Below are 22,143 nucleotides of genomic sequence, written 5' to 3' on the forward strand. Positions count from 1 at the left end.
TGAAACAGATATTTCTCTAAATCTATTTTATTCTCTATTTTTTGACTAGTAAGTGCTAAAAGATTTGTGCAGTATGATTATTCTGTTTCATCTTCTTTTTCCCCACATCTATCACCCTTTGGAGTTCTGTAAATTGCAGTCCTGTTTCTCTTGCCTTTTTTTCAGATGATTTCTCCACCATGTTGGCACCCTGTCTAAATTATCAATCAGCATTAGTTTTATGGATTCAAATTTATATACCTTTATCGCATATTGAGAATTTCATAATGTGTCAAATTTATCCAAAACCTTGAGCTAAAATCCTTAAGAGTGCTGTTAAAGACAATGTAAGCAAGCACTATTTTCTTTATGTAGCAAACAAGATTGGCCAAGTAATGTCAATTATTTTGCAATATGTTCCCTTAATGAGTATACATTAAGGGTCACTTAACCATGTTTACAATATTGTGCTGGGGCTATGGGAGAAGAAATCAGGGACAATGAGAATGAAATTCTCATTGTTACATGTTTTCAACTTGAAAAGAGGTTCAGATCTAGTTGAGGAGATAAGAGAGAAGATATTCCGTGAGTATGTCAGCCAGTAAATAACATTTATTCAAAACAGATCACTATTCTGAGTTATGTAAAGGACTGGGTGTTGGAGAAACAAAAAAGAGAAAAAAACAAAAACAAAAGAATTTATCATAACTTGTTAGTGAGAACACTCATTCAACATCTTGGTAATCATTATATTTTGTTTCACTCTAGTCTACGTATGTATCAGAAACTACAGAGATAATCAGATCCTACATACTGCTTTGATCCAATCAATTACAAAATATTAATAAATACATTCTCAATTTTTCTTTAGCTAGCTGTCTTTGAAAACTTTATTATTCTCAGTCCTTAAAGAAACATTTCATCTTATGCAAGCAAAACATTTCATTCTATTTTTGCCATTTCTTAAAATCAAAGCCACCAAGAAAAGATTATTCCCATAAACTTGTTACTTATTGCTAACTTGGCATATTCAGCTGGATTGTCTGGTGTAATGTATATATTCTCAAAACTAAATAGATCTTGACACTTGATCTTGGCACAATGACAGAAAAGCTTATATTTTCAAATATAAGGTCTGCCTATTACTATAGTATAAGTTTAGGATGACAGAGAAGCTAGATATGTCTTTAAAAAGTCAAAGACATTTTGTCATTTGGTTGACTATGAATTTAAGGAAATCTGATTATAAGAGGCTAAGTAGGAAAAATAACTGGAATATAAATCCTAAACATGAGGACTTTTTTCAAATATTTTGTGCCAAAATGAATATGTGCATTATAGGCATATTCAGTTTGTGATGATTGCAATCTCAGATGTATTATGTTCTAGCTATAACATTTTCTAGAAAGTTTCTAATGAACCGGCATAACATCTCATGATAAATATGAGGCCAGCAACATTTAAAGTAGAAGACATTAGGTGGGCATTATTATAAATGACACTGATTTAGTGTGAAAAGGTCATAGTAAAAAGAAAGCCACTAAAAGTGTCATCTGGACTTCATGGACAAAGTAAATGTTTTGTACAAAGGTGTGAGATTATAAAATACATTAAAATAGGAGTTATCAGCAATAACATTATTTTCTTTAATGCACATAATTAAAAGTGCACTAATAAATATATACATTCTAGGCACAACATAAAAAGATTGATTTTGCTTCTCCAAGGAGCAAGTGATGGGAATATTTGATCAGATTAATGTACAGTGTAAGTGGTACTGGAAGCCAGTCAGTAAGGGCTTAACAACTGGAATGAAGAACCAGTGCAGCGAGGATATCTAGTCAGATCCTGTTTCCCAGGGAGACTGTCACTGTTTCTGTCACACACACCCATTTCAGGTGCCAGATGGCACTAAAACCTCATGCTCATCAGGATGAATCAGTTGTTCCATCCTGTCTACTTCCCTAATTTGGGTTGAGAAGGGCACTCAAGCAATGGAACACAGTCATCAGCACACATTCATGTTTACCCTTGAAACAATTAGGCTTTAGATGCCCACACTGATCCAAGTGAAACTTAAACTTGTGGGGATTACTTTTTTAAAAGCAGAGCTGGAAACATGGAGAAAGTCAAGACCTCTGTCACTCCTCTTGATCACCATGACAGGCAGGGATCATGGCCACACAAAGCTATTTTTGCTTTCAAATTATCCTCTGAGTCTTTGGCTTACTTAACCCCTTGATCTCATCATTTTTTGACTTCTGGGAGGTTGCAGTCCCATGTTTATCTACTCTCTCTTCATCATTGCTGCTTCCCTTTCCTCAGTTTCTATTTTCCCATTTTCAAACATGCATAGATCTTTGCTATCACAAATTGTCCCTCTTATGATTTCATTGCCCTCTTCAAAAAACATTCTATTTCCCTCTTTCTTTGACAAAAAGTGGCCTGTGTAGCTTTCTCCGTTTCTTTACCACCTACTTCTTTGTTAGTTTTTTGCAAACTAGCTTCCCATTCTGCCTCCTCTCCAAACCCAATACCATTTTTTAAAGCTATCAAGTATCTCTTTTCAAATGCTTTTCCTTATTCTGTTTGATGTCCATGCCACTGTCTTCTCTAAAGACTTCTTGATACATTTCTTGTTCCTTGCCTTCTGCGATCTGACATTATCCATAGTTTTCTCCTTTTCTGATGCCTATTTCTTGTTTTTATTTATTTATTTCCAGCAAGGATATCAAAATTCAGTGAGATTCTCTTTCAGGCAAGGATAAATTAACAGTCATGTACCAATGCTAATCCCTGGTTCTGATGAAATTGTTCTTCCCATCTGCCTGTTTTCTGAGTGTCCCTGACACCTATGCTCAGTCCCTGTTTACAACATTCTCACTATTTTATTTTATTGGGAAAGTTATTTTGTATTTCCATTTTGATTTTTTCTCATCCAAAAATAGGTGTCCACTGTTTAAAGTTATCTCTAAATGTAAAATAAAAGTATTAACACATTATTTTCAAAATTGTATCATTACATCATTTTTAACAAAATTATCACATTGTGCTATTTTGGTCTGATTTCAACAATTTAAACTTCTAATGGTAAACAAGGATTAAAAATATTAAAAAGGTTTAAGGCCATATCTAAGTGGTTTATAGGGAAAGCATTCGTGGTTGCTGGTGGTTGATGCAGAGATTGTAACAGTCTCCTAAGAACACATACATAGCTTCGGATATCTGCAGTATAAAAAAACAGTATACAAAAACAACAAAAAGTTCTAATATTAAGTAATGGGGTCATTTAAAGGCCACATATATCTGCAGACAAAGCCTTAGAGACATTCCAGACTGCTGACATATCAAAACTAGAAGGAGCAACAGATCCAATCACATCTTTAAACCTAGACCTTAACATCACTTTCAACAAGTAATACCTGAATATTTCTGTCACAAATGTCACAAGTGCCAAAACCAAAATTAAATTTTCATTCAGTGATTGATGTTTTTATCACACTTTCAAACATAAAGCTAGTGAGATATAGACCCAGTAAGTTTATTTTACCTTACTGCTCTAAATTTGAAATCTTGTATTTTCATTACTATGTTTCTTTGGATTATTATAAATTGAAAAGACCCTGAAATAACACCAAAATAACATATATTTTCTTAAAGTAAAATTCATGTAATTTTGATGCACTTGGTTCCTTATCTACCTATTTTAGAGAACACTAGACAAATAGAACTTTAGAAAGATCCTCTTGGCAGAGATGGTATAATAAGAATGCAAGTATCAGATGAGTGGCTGATTAAATACTTTTAAAATCCTGTTCAACTCTGAGAGTCAGGATTTAGGTCATGAATCAATTTAAGGCACATTCTCTGCTGAGTAACTTCTTCATATTTCTTGTAACAATAGCAATATTTGTAAAAAGAAAAGCCCCAAGGCCAGGAGGGGAAATAGTACTTACGAGTATTGTGTCAGCAGTTCCAGATCATTATGCATGTTGATTGGATATGCTTCACTGAGTTCAAACAACTTCTCCAGGGCCTCATAAATGAAAATGATGCAAATCAGGGAAGCAAAGGCTTCTTCAGTAAACCGAGTGATGTAGCAGACAAGGGAACTAGCATCAGTGGCCACAAGTATGATACACAGAGTTGCAGTCCAAAGTCCAATGCTAGCTCTTAAAGATAGGTATGACAGCCCATACTCTCTGGGAGGAGGAAAAGGAAAGAACAGTGAAAAGAAGGTCATTTAACAGCTTGCTCCATTTTAAGCAAATGAAAATAAACTTCATTCAGGAAGTGAAAGTAAATAAGCTTCACATCCCATGAGTATCTAAACTCAAGACTTTGTCTAAAGCAGGGGTCCCCAGCACCTGGTCCGTGGGCTGTTAGGAACTGTGCTGCACAGCCATTAGATTCTCACAGAAGCACAAACCCTATTGTGACCTGTGCATGTGAGGGACCTAGGTCGTGTCCTCCTTAGGAGAATCTAATGCCTGATGATCTGAGGTAGAATAGTTTTCTTTCAAAACCATTTCCCCAACCTCTTGTGGAAAAATTGTCTTCCATGAAATCAGTTCTTGGTGCCAAAATGGTTGGGGACCACTGGTCTAAAGGGACAAAATTAAAAGAGATTTCTCAGTGCTTAAAACTGAGTTTTACTTTTAAAAAATATTACATAACAATATACACAAATCTTTTACTTTTCCTCTATTCCCATGACAAAGCAAAAAGGACAAACTGAATCAAATCAGGCAATTCTGTCTCTACCAACAGATCTCCAAAAGTGATGTTGGGAGGAGTATAAATATAGTTAAGAAAAAAGTAAGGGGCTAAGGGCCAAAAAGTACATAACACTTACTTGCAAAATTTAAACAAAATCTTTTCAAACACCAAAACTGGTCCTGTACTGCCTAATATTGTAAGAGGCTGTCCACCAAAGAGAGAATAGGCTATCCCAGTCATGGATGCTCCAAAGAGAGATTCAATTGCACTCTGTGTAGAGATATAAATGATTCAGTTACCTAAGCTGTACAGGCAGCCATTGTAGCTAGGGAGAAGACATTTAAAATACATAGATATGTGCTTTCTCCTTCAGTTCACTTTATGAAAAGCCTAACAACCCTGGGCAAAACATGGGGTGGGAGGCTGACTAAAGGGGCCAACAGCAAGAAGAAAATGCACAGTAACAAAGGTGGGGTGTTCTCTTCACTTTCCTATCTCATGTTTATGTTACCTTACAAAAGGTTTAGATATATTCAGGATTAGTGTCTGGATAGAAACATGGCCCAGGTATATAGGAAATGGATCTCTTGTGAGATAAGAACTGAACTTAAGCCTAGCTGAGGATTGGGGGTCTGAGGGCAAGGCATCAGATAAGAACCTTTTGTAAGGCTCAGAACTTCCACTCCCAGATTGCAAGTCTCACTCGTCATAGCCATCCAGGAAATTCATACAAAGTTTCTCTGCCAGACCTTATCTGAAATCTCTCCTCATAAAAGAATCCAAAATTAAGTGCTCACTTAATCTAACTGGGAATCTTAAAAATGGATTATGTTTCAAAGTTCAGAAAAAAGCATAATACATACTATGCGCCCTTCAGTTGCTTCTCCCAGCAGTCCTCCAAAGGTGATGACAGGAGACATACACGCGCAGTAGAGAAACAGAAAAGATGCTAAGCACTGCAGGCTGAAAGCATCTCTGAAGTCACTCCAGAAGTATGGAGCTTTTCTTTTGATATCTAAAATAAGTCCCCCAAAAATCCTAAGACAGGGGGGGAAAACACAATAGTGAAACCCAAATATAAAAAAACACACAAGTCAAAATGCTCATTTGCTTTGTTGCCAGGTGACAGTATACGTTTTCCATCAGCAGAGGTGAGACCCACATTAACCTGCTGAATTGTGTTATAATGCGTTACCTCAATTCCTAACCCAATATCGTGTCAACCACCAAAAATCCCAGGTTCTCTTAAACAAGGTTCAGAGCTGTTCACCAATCATAATCCAAATAATGAGATTCAAGGATTACTCTAATCTCTGTGCCATTTCTACATCAACCTACTCCTCCTAAACTCAGGCCTACGACCCTCAATCATTGGCAGGTTTTCTAAATATTTAATTCCATTTGGCATAGCAGGAAGTGAGGGAGGGAGGGTTAACTGACTTTTGTATACTCCAGTAGTGAGCATCACCCTAGAGAAAAAAAGCAATGTTTAACCATGGCTCCAGTTACCTACTCTCTCTGCCAAAAAACAAACAAACAAAAATCCCTCACTTGATATTGTTGCAGGAAGACATCCAAATGTCCTTTTGGATGGCAGCAATACTTAGTAGAGATAGATAGGTTCCAGAGCTGTTTTCATTTTTAGAAAACTAGGAGGGAGTCTTTATAATAATAAACTAGATAAATGTAATTTGGATCCACTATTGTATTAACATATCCCAACATCTGTAATTCACAAGACAATAGTGACTTCACTTGGTATAAATTCATTTACTCCAAATATATTCAAAACCATGTTGAAACACTTGAAAGAGAAAATTTTTTTGGGAGGAAGTGTGTTAAACTATACAATGATGCTTAAAATTTGAGAGCTTTTTTATCTATTGGAAATGAGAGCATTAACAAGTAGGTATTCTCATTTTATGAACATTTAATAACAATATGAAGACTTAACATTTGGCCACTGTAAGTTGTTTTGCTCCATGGAATAATAATGTGGATAGCAAAATGAACAAGACTATGAGTAAATTCCTACATGAAGGTTAATGTTAATGGTGAAAAACTTATTATGTTCTAGTATACTGCCTGCATGCTGAGTACACTCAGATCATATAAAACAGTAAAATTTTTCTTATTTTATGTATAGAAATATTCATTTGGCAGTCCTAGAATCACCGTAGAAAGGATTATTCTTTTTAGAAATAAATTCTGGTTAGACTTTTAAATGAAAGATGTACATATTATGAATAATTAAAATATTTTACCAACTAATTTCCCTGATCTGATTTATCTGTAATAGTTACCTACTATTATGCAGGTATAGGATCACTATGTTTTCCTGTATTGCTTCCATGAAAGAGCTATGGAGTAGGAGAGGGTTGAGAAGAATGAAACTTCAATTGAATAAAAGGACATTTGAAACTCAGAGAAGCTTGCAGAGAACCTGTGAAATATTTGTACACAAAGATCACCTTAGGCTTCTCTACCCATACTTGGTAAAACATGTACATTTTTTTTTTTTTATTTTTGGGATCATTTCTGAATAATTTATCTTATCAAAGTCACAATTCAAAACAGATTTACTCTACTGGTCTATTTATGCATTCATTTATGATTTATATCCCACCTAATCCCAAAAAGAATTTGCGGTGGTTATGAGCTATTAATTAGTAATTAATATTTATAGTTTTGATATCACTTTATATTAGACCACTGATTCTAATCAATTACTTATTAGAGCATACATTAGTCTGAATAGTTGTTATAGTACTGTGTAATAAATGTGCTTTTAGCAGTAAAAATCTAAATCCGGAAGTGGGAGTTCATTACAGAGAACAGTGCAAGAGCAGCCCAGATGTACACCAGCAACTTCAGGAGAGCAGATGAGTAATGGATACTTCAAGTCATGTCAGCAACAGAATCTGTGGAAGAACTCTGGAGAAGCGAAGATACCGGATATTGGTGACCTGGGAGGATTTAGGAAGCAGTAAGGAAAAGTGAACTTCGAAAAAAATCTAAGCTATGTGGCATGTTACACCTGAGAAAGAGAAAAAAAAATACCACCAAAAATAAAAAGACAGCATTTGAAAGTATGAAAGCAAACAGAATGAGTAACAAAGCTTCCAGTGAAAGGAAAAGGAAAAAATTGTTTAAACCATCTCAAATTAGGTATCAAGCCTGAGGAAGACATTAAAAGACATTTCCTCAGAGACAACACATAGATAAAGGGAAAGAACACAGAATTAAAATGCAGAGTGCTCAGGAACTGGAAAGTCAGCTTAGAGGACACATTTCAAGCAGTACAGGAAATGGCCTTGAGGGGAGGGAGCACCAATCCTGCAAAGCCGTTGCAACTGCCTTTAATTATAATGGAGGCTATACACACATATTCCCTGAAGAGAGACCCACCCAAGGGTTTCTGATTTTCTGCTCACACATTGCTTAGAGAGAGACAAGCTGTCAAAAAACCATAAAGCATCATTTTAAGAAGTAAATTGAAGCTTTCATCTCTTCAAAGATGTGTGATTAGAAAAATAAATTATATAGCTCTTTCAAATCATAGCCATAAAAATTAAAAATACCATTATATACATCCTACTTGCATTTAATGAGATAGGGCCTAGAAGACTGAGTTGTTGGTATTTAGTTTTATTTCTATCGTGAACTTGAAGCTTTCAATGGGTTCTTTTGGAAGGGTCAATTGACGGTTTTTCTTCTCATTCTAAGAATCTGGGAATGCATTTTACACACAGCAAAATGAGAGACTAGGTAAGGATAATGGAAGGGTGTATCCACTGTTTTAGTTTAACAGTCATAACAATCATTAGTAACTTCAGAGAAATCAAACTAATTGGCATTTTCACCCTCAAAAAGCAGGTATTAAAAGTATAAAATAAATTAGATCCCAAAATAGCAATTCCTGACGGAGAAGAATGGTATATCATTTGGTCCTTGAAGTCCATAGAAGTGATTTTCACTAACCTTCCAGTTCGCTGGAGTTCAGGTCCACTATGTCCTCCGTGGGGCTCTGCTTCCCCATGAGCTGCTGTTCCATTTGGTACAGCAGGTATCTTCCTCTTCTCCTGTGGAGAGTTTCTTGGTTTGTGTATTTTGTTTTGTTTTAATTTCAGGCGTTAATTGTAAATAACAGTTTGTTTTCCTTGAAGCAGTATGTACAATGGCCAAGAACCCAGGCTCTGTACTAATTTGTTGTTTGACCTCTGGGAAGTTTATCTAACCTTTTAAAGTGTTAGTTTCATCCTCCGTTAACTGGGGGTAACAACAGTATCTATCATATAGTATGGCTAAGAGTATTAAATGAGGTGATGGGCACTTACTAATTCTTTCAACTAATACTTATTTCAGTGCCTTAGTGCCTAGTATCTAGTGTGTGCCATTCATTGTAATGAATGCTAGAGCTGCAAAGGTGGGCAAGAAAAAGCATTCTGTTGGTGAAAAGAGACAATAACTTTATAACTTCAGGTACAGATGGGAGCTATGAAGAAAAATGAAGTAACGGCAGGGGAAAGAGAGACCAGGACGCAGGTAGGTTGGCATGAGGAAGTGTTAGTTATGGTGCTGTTATATGCCTAGCGTAGTTTAACTGTTTAATGAACAGTAACTATTATCACTAGTTTTTAAAGTATATTTCCCGTTGTGATTCCAGTTTGTATCTTTTTACCCAATAAATAGTTTACAATATGGGTCTTTCTAACTTATAGAGCACCAAAGACTATTATAAAAGGAGGCTGCTAATTTAACCAATGACAAATTAGTGGAGATTCAGGTAACTGCTGTTTTCCCATAGGTCTATTAAATTCACTTTTGTTGATGACAATGAGTTTTTTAAAAATCAGAAAATTCTATTTAAAATCCTACCTATGGTGATCTTAGAGCACACCAGTGTGTTCAAAAGCACTTCAAAGGATAATAGGAAAAATCATAAGTGGTACAATTAAGATTTTTACTTGACCACCCTTCCAAAATAGAATTAGTGTAAACATGAAGAACAAAAGTGACTCATCAACTGATCTCACATGGAATGAGACATTTAGGTAGAATGATACAGGATTAAAACATGAAAAAAAAGGTTTTGAAAAATACACATATAAGAAAATTTATTGCTTAATATTCTAACAATTTTCCTAGGAATATGGATGGACACATTAAGACTGAAGTTCAAAGACAAAAGAGAAGCATCTGTCAACTGATGAAGGAACTGTCTTTATGGGTAACTAGGTTAATTAATAAAGGGATTTAAAAGTTGCCCTCAATACCTACTTCCCAATCACCTAGGAAAACAATTCATAGCTTTCACAAGTCTCAGAAAACAAGTTTTATTATGTGGTCTTCTGCAAGAATACTACTGACTAAATAAATTAACTCTGTTTTACAATGGCAAAACTAACAGAAGGTGATGCTTTGGGAGCCAAGTATTAAGGAAAAGCAAGTCATCAACTCTTAAATGTTGCTCATTGACAGGTTAGATGAAATGCAGGCTGAGAATTGACCACGGGACTTAGCATTGTGGAGATCATTGTTCACATACATATTTTAGTGAAGTAGTAGGGGCAAAAGTCTCTCAGAGTGAGTGTCAAAAGAGAATTGGAGGGTAACTGAAGGCAAGTAGCATAGAGAACTTCTGTGGCATTTTGTTGCAAAAGGGAATAAGAAGAGTGGCAGATTCGGCTGTGGTATCAAGAGAGTTCTTTTATTTAAGATTGGTAAATTTAATAGTATGTTATATGCTAATAAAAGTGATAAAATACAGAGCAAGACTTGATATAGAAGAGAAAGAGGAGAATCAGTATAGTTGTGCTCTTGAGTAGATGTGAAGAGATAGGCTCTTTCTAGTGCACAAGGAGAAGGCTGGCTTTGGCTAGTTCATCAATAATAATAAACAGAAAGGTAGAGTATGTGGATGCAGATGCTGGTAGATGGGTAGGCATGATGGTAGCAATCTATAGAAGTTCTTTTTTGATTGTGTTAAATTTTTCAGGGGAGTAAAAGGCACATCAGCATATGAGAGTGAGAGTCAGAAAGCACGTGCTGAAGGTTTGAGAGAGAAGATTCAGTGTGAAATAGTCATCAAGTAAGAATGATTGGACTAGGGAAGTGTAGACAAACTTGCAACACAGAGGGCTCACTTGAGGTATGTGGTCATGAATTTACGTGACACCAGTCGGTAAAGTTACATGCTTTCCTTCAACTTCAGCTTCGTCAGTGTAGTACAGAGTAAAGCATTGGATTCTCACAGGGTTGTAGTTTTGACAAGCAAGTACATGACATGAGAGAAGAGCAAATAAGTTGAAGGTACACAAAAGGAGGTGATTTTAATGACTGATGCAAAGTTCTAATGAATATTTTCAGGGTTATCCCTTGAGGTAACAGGTTACTCTTACTGTAAGGAAGAGAATATTTAAAATGCTTGGATTTTCACATTTCAAATGAATAAAAAACATGGAAATTATCCCGATGGTGAAAATATTATTTGAATGAGTCTGAGGTCAGAATATTTCATATATATTAACTCATTTTACTCCATCTAATAGAAAACATAGCCTCATGCTATCTTTTATTCAATTACAACATACATTTTAAAAACATGAATGTTGAAAAGAAGCATAGAGCATATCTCGAATTCATATTTGTTATATAGAACTTGCTGTCTAATATGATAGCCACAAACTGCATATGTCTATTTACATTTAAGGTAATTAAAATGGAAAATTTTGTCCATTAATTGCAGTAGCAACATTTCTAATGCTTGCTAGTGGCTTGATTACTAGACAGCATAGATATAGAACACTTCCATTCTTGCAGAAAACTCTGTTGGACAGTGCTGATACAGAACATCAATAGAGGGGCTAAAACATTCATTCAAGGTCATATAAATAGATAACTGCAGAACCTAGATGCTTTGATTCTTAATTCAATGTTCTTCCTATGACTGCCTCTCAATACCCAGAATTCAATAATTAATTCTGATTTTAAAGGCTGTCATAAAATCATAAAAAAAGTGGCCTCCCATCCCTCAACTTGCCTCAAAAACATTATTGTTCAAAAAGATGTTTTCAAAAACACTTACCTTCATCTTTAGTATTTCAATAGCTAATTGGTATAGTGAATTTTAAAGTCTCATTCCAAATGTATTAGTATTTTGCAGAATTTCTCCAAATAACATTAATTAAACAGTTTCTACATATTCCAGAAGCATTATATTGCTCCTTTTAATATCATTAATACAAAGATGTATACTACAAGTACAGAAATGAGATAATCTATAACTCCTACAATTAATTAATAAGCAACTGTTTTTATTTTAGTAATAGATCAACTGAAATATGTGGCAGCAGTTAAAGAATTATAAAATGGTAATTTTGAGAAAAGGAACTAAGTAGTCTTTAATAATTATGAAATGACTTCAGAATGAAAATACACAAATGAAGTATCTGTATGGTTTTTTTAGATTGACAGTGAGATTGAGACACCCTTTTCAAGTACTCATGGTTGAGTGGTACAACTGCTCATTTGCCCACCCCTGGCAAAGCAGAAACATTTTGAATTCCAGGGCTGGGTCAGTTAGACCATCTGTCGCTTCGAATAGGGCAGCAGAGTCAGGCCAGGCTGGACTCCACAGAGCAAGAGCCAAAGGCAAGACTAAATATGTAACAACTTGGGAGGGTTGTGGAAGCAAATTCAGCAGGCATAGAGGTGGCAGTATGAGGAGTGAGCTTAACAAACATTTGGTCATCACTCTTAACAGTCATGCCTGCAATTTTAAGAATTACCCAGAAAAGAGCAATGCTTTATATTTCTATCTTTCTGTATTGCATGATGGGTAAAATACATATTAAATGTTCATAAGCAAAATTTTAAAAATATTTATATCATACATTCACACAAAAGCAATACAAATATAAGAATGATAATTTTTGGGCCGGGCGCGGTGGCTCAAGCCTGTAATCCCAGCACTTTGGGAGGCCGAGGCGGGTGGATCATGAGGTCAAGAGCTCGAGACCATCTTGGTCAACATGGTGAGACCCCGTCTCTACTAAAAATACGAAAAATTAGCTAGGCATGGTGGCGTGTGCCTGTAATCCCAGCTACTTGGGAGGCTGAGGCAGGAGAATTGCCTGAACCCAGGAGGCGGAGGTTGCGGTGAGCTGAGATTGCACCATTACACTCCAGCCTGGGTCACAAAAGCAAAACTCCGTCTTAAAAAAAAAAATAATAATAATAATAATTTTAAAACCTTCCCAATATTTACTGTTATTAGCAGTTATATAGAGTTTTCTACATAATATGATTAAGTCATGTCTTTTAAGTTTCCTAATCTTGCCAATGGAAACAGACAGTAATGGACTTTTTCTCAGGTCTTATTTTATATTGTTATTAAAATTTAAATCTTCCTTTTGTATAATATCTTTTAAGTAGGGGCTAAAATCTTTCCAGCCATATGGGACTGTTTGATGAGTAGGTTATCATCAAACTGCCAGTGATGTGTGTTGGGTAGCATTAAGAAAGATCTTGTAACTTCACGCTCTTTCTGTCTTAGAGGCTATCATTTAAATCTTCTTGATGGATTATGCTATTATGCATTTAAAAGACAACAAAATAATGTAATTTCAAAGAATGTCTTCAAATATACATACCTGAGAAGGAACATTTTTGGGAGGCTCTATTCGAATGCTTGGATCCCATTCTCCAGGAGGGAGAACAGTAACCTGATCCAGAAACTCATCAATCCCTGATACCAAATCATTACGATCTTTAGCTTTGTAAGCAACATCATGAAATACCTTTAGAAGAAATACAAATATTATTTATAGTTTGCATATAATTATAAAATATTAATGTGTTCAGTGTTTTCAACCCAGTTATCTCCCACGTGATTGTAACAATTTTAAGAAACAGACAGCTCTGACTCTAAAGAAGTTTATAAAGTAAAATATTACAATTTTATGGATCCATACAGATAACTATTTTTCTTAGGATGTCAGATGAATGTTGAAACTTCTAGAGGGAAGGAGTAAGGGAAAGAAAAAGGTGGATGAAAGAAAGCTCATTAAACCAGAATTAGGCAAAAATTATTTGTGTGGGAAAATCAATTTCTAGAGGAAGCTTTTGCTTAAAAATAGAAATAAAAATTTATAAAATATGTTGGAAATTTCAGCAGTATTTATACCCTGGCATAAATAAATTAATTTTAAAAAAATTTTAATTTTGAAAATAATACTAAGGTTATAAGTTAGTATTTTCTGGATATATAATCATTCCTCAGCACCTGTCATGGATCAATTCTAGGACTCCTTGCAGATACCAGAATCTATGGATACTTGAGTTCCTTATATAAAATGGGGCAGTATTGCATATAACCTATGCATATCCTCCTGTATTTGGAGGGTCTCCAACTTTCTATGGTTTCTCTTACAACCTTTTGACTTTACGATGGTGCAAAAGTGACATGCGTTGAGTATGCACCTCAAATTTCAATGGGGTTAAGTCTGAATAAACCTGTGATAAGTTGAAAATATAATAAGTCAAAAACACAGTTTCCACTTGTGATATTTTCAATGTGGGACATAACCCCCATTGCCATATAAATAGTTGTTGTACTGCATAATTTTTATGCATATTATTTTTATTATAACATTGTTATTTTTTATTGTTTCCCCCCAAAAAAATATTTTTAATTTTTGTTTTTAGAGACAGAGTCTCACTCTGTCATGCAGACTGGAATGCAGTGGTAACATAATAGTTCACTGTAGCCTCAAACTCCTGCTTAAGCTCCTGTCTCCCGAGTAGCTGGGACTACAGGCGTGTACCACCAAACCTGGCTAATTTTTAAAACATTTCTTGTAGAGACAGGGTCTCGTTATGTTGCCTGGGCTGATCTAGAACTCCTGGCCCCAAATCATCCTCCCACCTTGGCCTCTCAAAGTGCCAGGATTATATGTGTGAGCTACTGCATGCAGACTTTTCAAATATTTTTGATTTGTAGTTGGTTAAGTTCAAGGGTACAGAACCTGCAGATACAGAGGGCCAACTATGTATTATATCTATACAATAAAGAAAGTGTATTTCCATTCAAAGTATGAGTCACATTTCATACTTATCCTCTCCACTTCCCCTCCACGTACATGTGCTATGTTAGTCATGTAGGCTGTTGAGAAATATTCCAGGTCTTCTTCTAGACCACATGGTAAGATTGTACTTCTTTGCCTTCTTTGATACTTGGATTAGGTATATTCTACCTGGGTGTACATATGTCGCTTTTGAATGAAAGTTACGAGTACTAATGTGTAATTTATAACCTTACTTTTTTTCTGGTTTAGTGACTGAGAAAACACAGGTCTAGATAGAGCTTCTATAAGCCCAGGGGGCCCAGGTGATAATGAGCAGAACCTCTCTCCTAGATCTTGATGAACAATTAGGCATGATAGAAATAAACTCTTACAGTTTTAAGCCATTAAGATTTTAGTTGGTTTTCTGGCAGCATAACCTAACGTATCCTAACATACACAGGAATTCTGTACTTAATATAGTAAATGGGGAAAATAAAAATAAGGATAAAGAGAAAAAATTAATTTACAGTGAACATTATATAAATATTTCTGATACTTTTAAAATTTCACTTAGGATGAAATGAGACAAGTATTTGAGATTAGGGACTCCTATATTATTATTATTATTGTTATTATTTTGGAGATGGAGTCTCACACTGTCCCCCAGACTGGAGTGCAGTGGCATGACCTCAGCTCACTGCAACCTCTGCCTCGCATTGTTCAAGTGATTCTCTTGCCTCAGCCTCCCGAGTCGCTGGGACTACAGGTGTGCACCATCACACCCGGCTAATCTTTTAAATTTTTAGTAGAGATGGGGTTTAACCATATTGGCCAGGCTGGTCTTGAACTCCTGACCTCATAATCTGCCCATCTCAGCCTCCCAAAGTGCTGAGATTACAGGCATGAGCCACCATGCCCAGCTGGGACACCTATATTATTCTTTATGCTGGCCTATATTATAATGATCAAATATCCCAAAATTGCCAGGTAAATCCTTTTTTCAACTATTCTGTTCTGCTTTTAAACTATTTGTTTCTATTTCTGGTTTGATACTCAATATAAATTGTTAAGTAATAATAATCATTTTAAAAAGCTTTTTCTTGCCTTTCCAACTGAGACTACCTCACAAAACATTATTGGTGTGATAAAGACTTTGCTTAGGATAATACAAAAATATCAATGATATTAATAGTTTTGTTGCATTTTGAGAAAGAGATTTTTTAAATATAAAAACGCAGATTTCCAAGGCACGAGCCTCTTCTAAAGATGATTACGTGGTCCCGAGACCTCATTTGAACACTTAAGAACTTCAAATGTTCTTAGTCCTCAGTAAGAGTTTAGCAACTCTACCCTTTTCCTGTTAGTAACAACTCTCTTGAAATCTTTCTTAATTTGATCACATTTAATTAGAAAACTGCTTTGAGAGATCACATGATCCTATACCCTGTTTTAGGTAGATGAATGTCCAAATTCATTGAGGACAACAGATTTCCTGTTATTTTAAAGCTCCTTAAAGGTATAGATGCCATAATTTGTTTGATTTTAAATCATAAATGACATTTACTGTTATTTCCCTATCACCAGTTTTAGCAATAATCTAATTATTTTACATTCCTCTTCTATCTTCTCTTTGTCTAGAAAACCTAACAGTCTGATTTCATTGTATATCTGACTTCTCTGACCCCCTTCTCAAACAAGATGATACACTTTGTTAATAACACTGTCTCCTTCTTGATAGCTTTCACTGTAATTATAACTATTCATAATAATAATTAATTATATAATTCGTTTTTAATGTCTGTTTTCTCTTATAAAACATGAGCTTGAACATTCACTCAGTAAATATTCATCAAACTATTCAAGTGCTAGTGATAGAGCAGTGAACAAAACCACAAAAAAATCCCTCCCCCATTGGGCTTACATTCTAAGGGGAGGGATGAGATGGAAAATAAGCAATATAAATGAGTATATATTTTGGTAGATGATGGAAGGTGCTATGGAGAAAAATGAAGCAGAAAAGGGGAATAAGGGTAGGACTGGGGACTGTTACAATTTTGAACAAGGAGATTAAGAAAGGCTTCCATTAGTAGATATTTCAGCAAGGACCTGAAGGAGGTAAGGATGCCTGCTCTATTGTTGTCAGGAACAAGAGCTTTCAAGGCAGACAGAATTACCAATGTGGAGCATGCCTGTCATGTTTGAGAAGCAGCAAGAGGGAGAGTAGCAGATGATGTCTAAAAGGCAAGGTGGAGGAGGAGAAAGGACATCTTGTAGGACTTTGTAGGTCATCACAAGAACTTAGACTTTTACTCGGAATGAGTAGGAAGCCATTAGATGGTTTTGAGCAGAAGACTATTGGGTTGAGCATAGGATGAAGTGGGGTAAGGGCAGAAAGAAAAACCAAGAGGCTGTTACATTAATAGAATAATAATAGTGACATGAACCCATTGATGACAGTGGAAGCCAGGTAATAACAGTGCAGAAAATTAGTACAGTGGCAGGATTATGGAGATATTGTGAAAGTCAGCCCAGAAAGATTTGATGATAGATTGGATTTGGAATGTGAAATAATTAAAGCAGTCAAGGATGATTTCAGGATTGTTCTATGAGGCCAGTGACCATGTCTTTAATTTTTACCACCTTATCTCTAATATATAGTAGGCAATAAGCATATACTAATCACAATAAAAACATAAAATAAGACAATCATTATCATTCCTGGTTTAAAGATGAGGAAACTGAGGCAGAGAGAGTTGAAGTTATTTAATTTGTCCAATTTCATACAACTAAGACATGCCTTTCCTTCTTCCCTCTCTATTTCCTTATTCTCCTCCTCTTCTTTCCTTTCATTTGCTTCTTATTTTTTATTATATTTTAAATTCTAAAAGATAGGAGATTCTACATCACCTTTGTGAACTGATAAAACTTGTGATGAAGAAGCTATAATAGATAATTAAGGAGTAACATTCTCAATTTAATGAGTGAGAAGAAGGACAGATCCAGAAAAGACTGGGAAAAAGCAAGAAGGAATTAGGAAGAAATCCCAACATCTGAGGTTTCATTTCCTTTCCTTTCCTTTCAAGCCTGTTTTTACTATTCTTGGACTTTCAGATATTTCTCTTGGTTGATATTTCTTAAAATAAGCTTTTCAAGCTCCTCAGTAAATCTTGTTGGGATTTGGATTGGAATTGCACTGATTTCTCTCTCATGAGCACTGCTTGCCTAGACTGTGGCAATTGCCTCTGAAGTGGTCTCTCTGCTTTCATCCATCCCCCTCCATGGCCTATTCGTGTGTGTGTGTGTGTGTGTGTGTGTGTGTGTGTGTGTGTGATTGAGTTTTGCTCTTATTGCCCAGCTGGAGTGCAATGGTCTTGGCTCACCACAAGCTTCACCTCCAGGTTTCAGCAATTCTCCTGCCTCAGCCTCCCAAGTAGCTGGGATTACAGGCATGTGTCACCATACACAGCTAATTTTGTCTTTTGAGTAGAGACAGGGTTTCCCCATGTTGGTCAGGCCGATCTTGAATTCCTGACCTTAGGTGATCCTCCCACCTTGGCCTCCCCAAATCCTGACATTACAGATGTGAGCCACAGCACCAAGCCAACATTTTAAAATGTAATACAAATCATGTCAACTCTATAATAAAAAGCTATTTGCTTCCCTACTCATTCAATGTCCTTATACGATCTACAAATATCCTGCCAACATTTAAAAATGTAATACACCCAGCCAACATTTTAAAATGTAATACAAATCATGTCAACTCTCTAATAAAAAGCTATTTGCTTCCCTACTCATTCAGCGTCCTTATATGATCTACAAATATCCTGCACAGACTGGCCCCCATCCTATAACCTCTCTGACCTCATCCCTTACTGTTCCCTCCATTTCTCACTTCTGCCCAGCCATGTTGTCCTCCTTGTTCCCCTGATGTTTCAGGCATACTTCCATCCCAAAGCCTTTGCTCTTTGTCCTTTTGCTTGGAGAACTCTCCTCTCAGGTACCTGCATAGGTTGCTCTCTTTCTTGCTTTAGGATGTTTGCTGAAATATCTCCTCAGTAAAGTCTTCTCTGACCATTTTATTTTAACTTGTAACTCTCCCCAGCCCACCTTTACCTCCCTTTACTGCTTTCATGATTTCCTTCACAGCACTTATCACCATAGGCCATATATTTTACTTTTCATATATTAGTCTTTCTTTTCACAAGACAATTGGCTCAATTAGAAAGGAAAGTTTTTCAGCATAAAAAGACTGAAAATTCCAAAAACCAGAGTACCTCTTCTCCTCCAAAGAATCACAACTCCTCACCAGCCAGGTAACAAAACTGGATGGAGAATGAGTTTGAAGAATTGACAGAAGTAGGCCTAAGAAGGTGCATAATAACAAACTCCTCTGAGCTAAAAGAGCATGTTCTAAACCAGTTCAAGGAAGCTAAGAAATCTTGAAAAAAGGTTACAGGAATTGCTAACAAGAATAACCAGCTTAGAGAAGAACATAAATAACCTGATGGAGCTAAAAAACACAACACAAGGACTTTGTGAGCATATACACGTATCAATAGCCAAATCAATCAAGCAGAAGAAACAATATCAGAGATTGAAGATCAATTTAATGAAATAAAGCATGAAAAGAAGATCAGAGAAAAAAGAAGGAAAAGGAATAAACAAAGCCTCCAAGAAACACGGGACTATGTGAAAAGGTCAAACCTATGTTTGATTTGATGTTTCTGAGAGTGATGGGGAGAGTGGAACCAAGTTGGAAAAAACTCTGCAGGATATTATCCAAGAGAACTTCCTCAGCCAAGCAAGACAGGCTAATACTCAAATTCAGGAAATATAGAGAACACCACAAAGATATTCCTCGAGCAGAGCAACCCCAAGACACATAGTCATCAGATTCACCAAGGTTGAAATGATGGGAAAAATGTTAAGGACAGCCAGAGAGAAAGGTCAGGTTACCCATGAAAGGAAGCACATCAGACTGACAGCGGATCTCTCTGCGGAAACCCTGCAAGCCAGAAGAGAGTAGGGTCCAATATTCAGCATTCTTAAAAAAAAAAGAATTTTTAATCCAGAATTTTATATACAGCCAAACTAAGCTTCATAAGTGAAGAAGAAATAAAATCCTTTACAAACAAGCAAATGCTGAGAGATTTTGTCACCACCAAGCCTGCCTTACAAGAGCTCCTGAAGGAAGCACTAAACATGGAAAGGGAAAACCTGTACTGGCCACTGCAAAACAATGTAAAAATCATCAACACTATGAAGAAACTGCATCAAATAATGGGCAAAATAACCAGCTAGCATCATAATGACGGCATCAAATTCACACATAACAATATTAACCTTAAATATAAACAGGCTAATTGCCCCATTAAAAGACACAGACTGGCAAATTGGATAAAGAGTCAAGACTCATTGGTGTACTCTATTCAGGAGAACTCATTTTTTGTGCAAAGGTACACATGGGCTTGAAATAAAGGAATGGAGGAACAGTTACCAAGCAAATGGAAAAAATAAAGTAAGGGTTGCAATCCTAGTCTCTGATAAAACAGGTTTAAACCAACAAAAATAAAAAAAGACAATGAAGGGCATTACATAATGATAAAGGGGTCAATGCAACAAGAAAAGCTAACTATTCGAAATATATATGCACCAAATACAGGAGCACCCAGATATATAAAGCAAATTCTTAGAGACCTACAAAGAAACGTAGACTCCCACACAACAATAGTGGGAGAATTTAACACCTAACTGTTAATATTAGACAGATCAATGAGACAGAAAATTAACAAAGATATTCAGAACTTGAACTCAGCTCTGGACCAAGTGGACCTAACAGACATCTACAGAACGCTCCATCCCAAATCAACAGAATATAAATTCTTCTCAGCATAACATTCCACTTATTCAAAATTTGGTAACATAATTGGAAGTAAAATGCTCCTCAGCAAATGCAAAAGAACAGAAATCATAACAAACAGTCTCTCAGATCATAGTGCACTCAAATTAGAACTCATAATTAAGAAACTCACACAAAACTGCACAACTACATGGAAACTGAACAACCTGCTCCCGAATGACTACTGGTAAATAATAAAATGAAAATAGAAATAAATAAGTTTTTTGAAACCAATGAGAACAAAGGCACAATGTACCAGAATCTCCAAGACACAGCTAAAGCAGTGTTTAGAGGGAAATTTATAGCACTAAATGCCCACAAGAGAAGGCAGGAAAGATTTAAACTCGACACCCTAACATCACAGTTAAAAGAACTAGAGAAGCAAGAGCAAACAAATTCAAAAGCTAGCAGAAGACAAGGAATAACTAAGATCAGAGTAGAACTGAAGGAGATAGAGACTGGTTATTTGACAAGATTAACAAAGTAGATAGACCACTAGCCAGACTATAAAGAAGAAAAGATAGAAGAATCAAATATATACAATAAAAAAGTATAAAGGAGATATCGCTAGTTAGTGATCCCACAGAAATACAAACTACCATCAGAGAACACTATGAACACCTATATGCGAATAAACTAGAAAATGTAGAAGAAATGGCTAAATTCCTAGACACATACACCCTCCCAAGACTAAACCACAAAGAAGTCGAATCCCTGAAAAGACCAATATATAAGTTCTAAAATTGAGGCAGTAATTAATAGCCTACCAACCAAATAAAGCCTAGGACCAGATAGATTCATAGCCGAATTGTACCAGATACAAGGAGAAGCTGGTACCATTCCTTCTAAAACTATTCCAAACAATAGAAAAAAAGGGACTCCTTCCTAACTTATTTTATGAGGCCAGCATCATCTTGATACCAAAACCTGGCAGAGGCACAATTACAAAAGAAAATTTCAGGCCAATATCCCTGAAGAATGTCGTTACAAAAATCCTCAATAAAATACTGACAAACTGAATCCAGCAGCACATCAAAAAGCTTATCCACCACAATCAAGTTGGCTTCATCCCTGGGATGCAAGTCTGGTTCAACAAGTGCAAATCAATGAACATAAACTATCATACAAACGGAACCAATGACAAAAAAACCACATGATTATTTAAATAAATGCAGAAAAGGCCTTCAATAAAATTCAACATCACTTCATGCTAAAACCTGTCTATAAACTGTGTATTGATGGAACTAGATCTCAGAGATTTAGTAACAAAATGAAGCACACAACAAAATTTAGCAATTATACGTGGAAAAAAAGAAAAATAGAATGTTCAATAATTTCACACTGAACATACAATAGCATACTTAGTAAATGATAACTTTGTTGAGAACAGTTTAAGCAAAATGACAGTGGCAAACATAAGACTGCAATATGATAAGAAATGAATGAAGCTGAAAATATTCAGGATCAAGTAGAGAC

The 22,143-nt window shown here is 35.8% G+C and overlaps 1 protein-coding gene across 32 annotated transcripts in view; it reads right to left on the reverse strand.

The window, feature by feature from the left end:
* The window catches only part of SLC4A10 (solute carrier family 4 member 10), a 422,038-nt gene that overhangs the window by 71,990 nt on the left and 327,905 nt on the right, over positions 1-22,143 (reverse strand). For 16 of the 32 annotated variants that reach the window (XM_035304692.3, XM_078327536.1, XM_035304684.3 and 13 more), the window contains 5 exons: positions 13,353-13,499; positions 8,680-8,780; positions 5,562-5,736; positions 4,835-4,968; positions 3,936-4,181 (listed from right to left, as the gene is read on the reverse strand). In XM_035304692.3, coding sequence (XP_035160583.1) covers positions 3,936-4,181; positions 4,835-4,968; positions 5,562-5,736; positions 8,680-8,780; positions 13,353-13,499 — 803 coding nt within the window. The remainder of the gene's footprint in view (positions 1-3,935; positions 4,182-4,834; positions 4,969-5,561; positions 5,737-8,679; positions 8,781-13,352; positions 13,500-22,143) is intronic. The other 16 variants (XM_078327546.1, XM_078327550.1, XM_078327538.1 and 13 more) reach the window with 1 other exon arrangement.

This window comes from Callithrix jacchus, chromosome 6 (genome assembly GCF_049354715.1).
Source record: "Callithrix jacchus isolate 240 chromosome 6, calJac240_pri, whole genome shotgun sequence".
NCBI classification, from domain to species: Eukaryota; Metazoa; Chordata; class Mammalia; order Primates; family Cebidae; genus Callithrix; species Callithrix jacchus.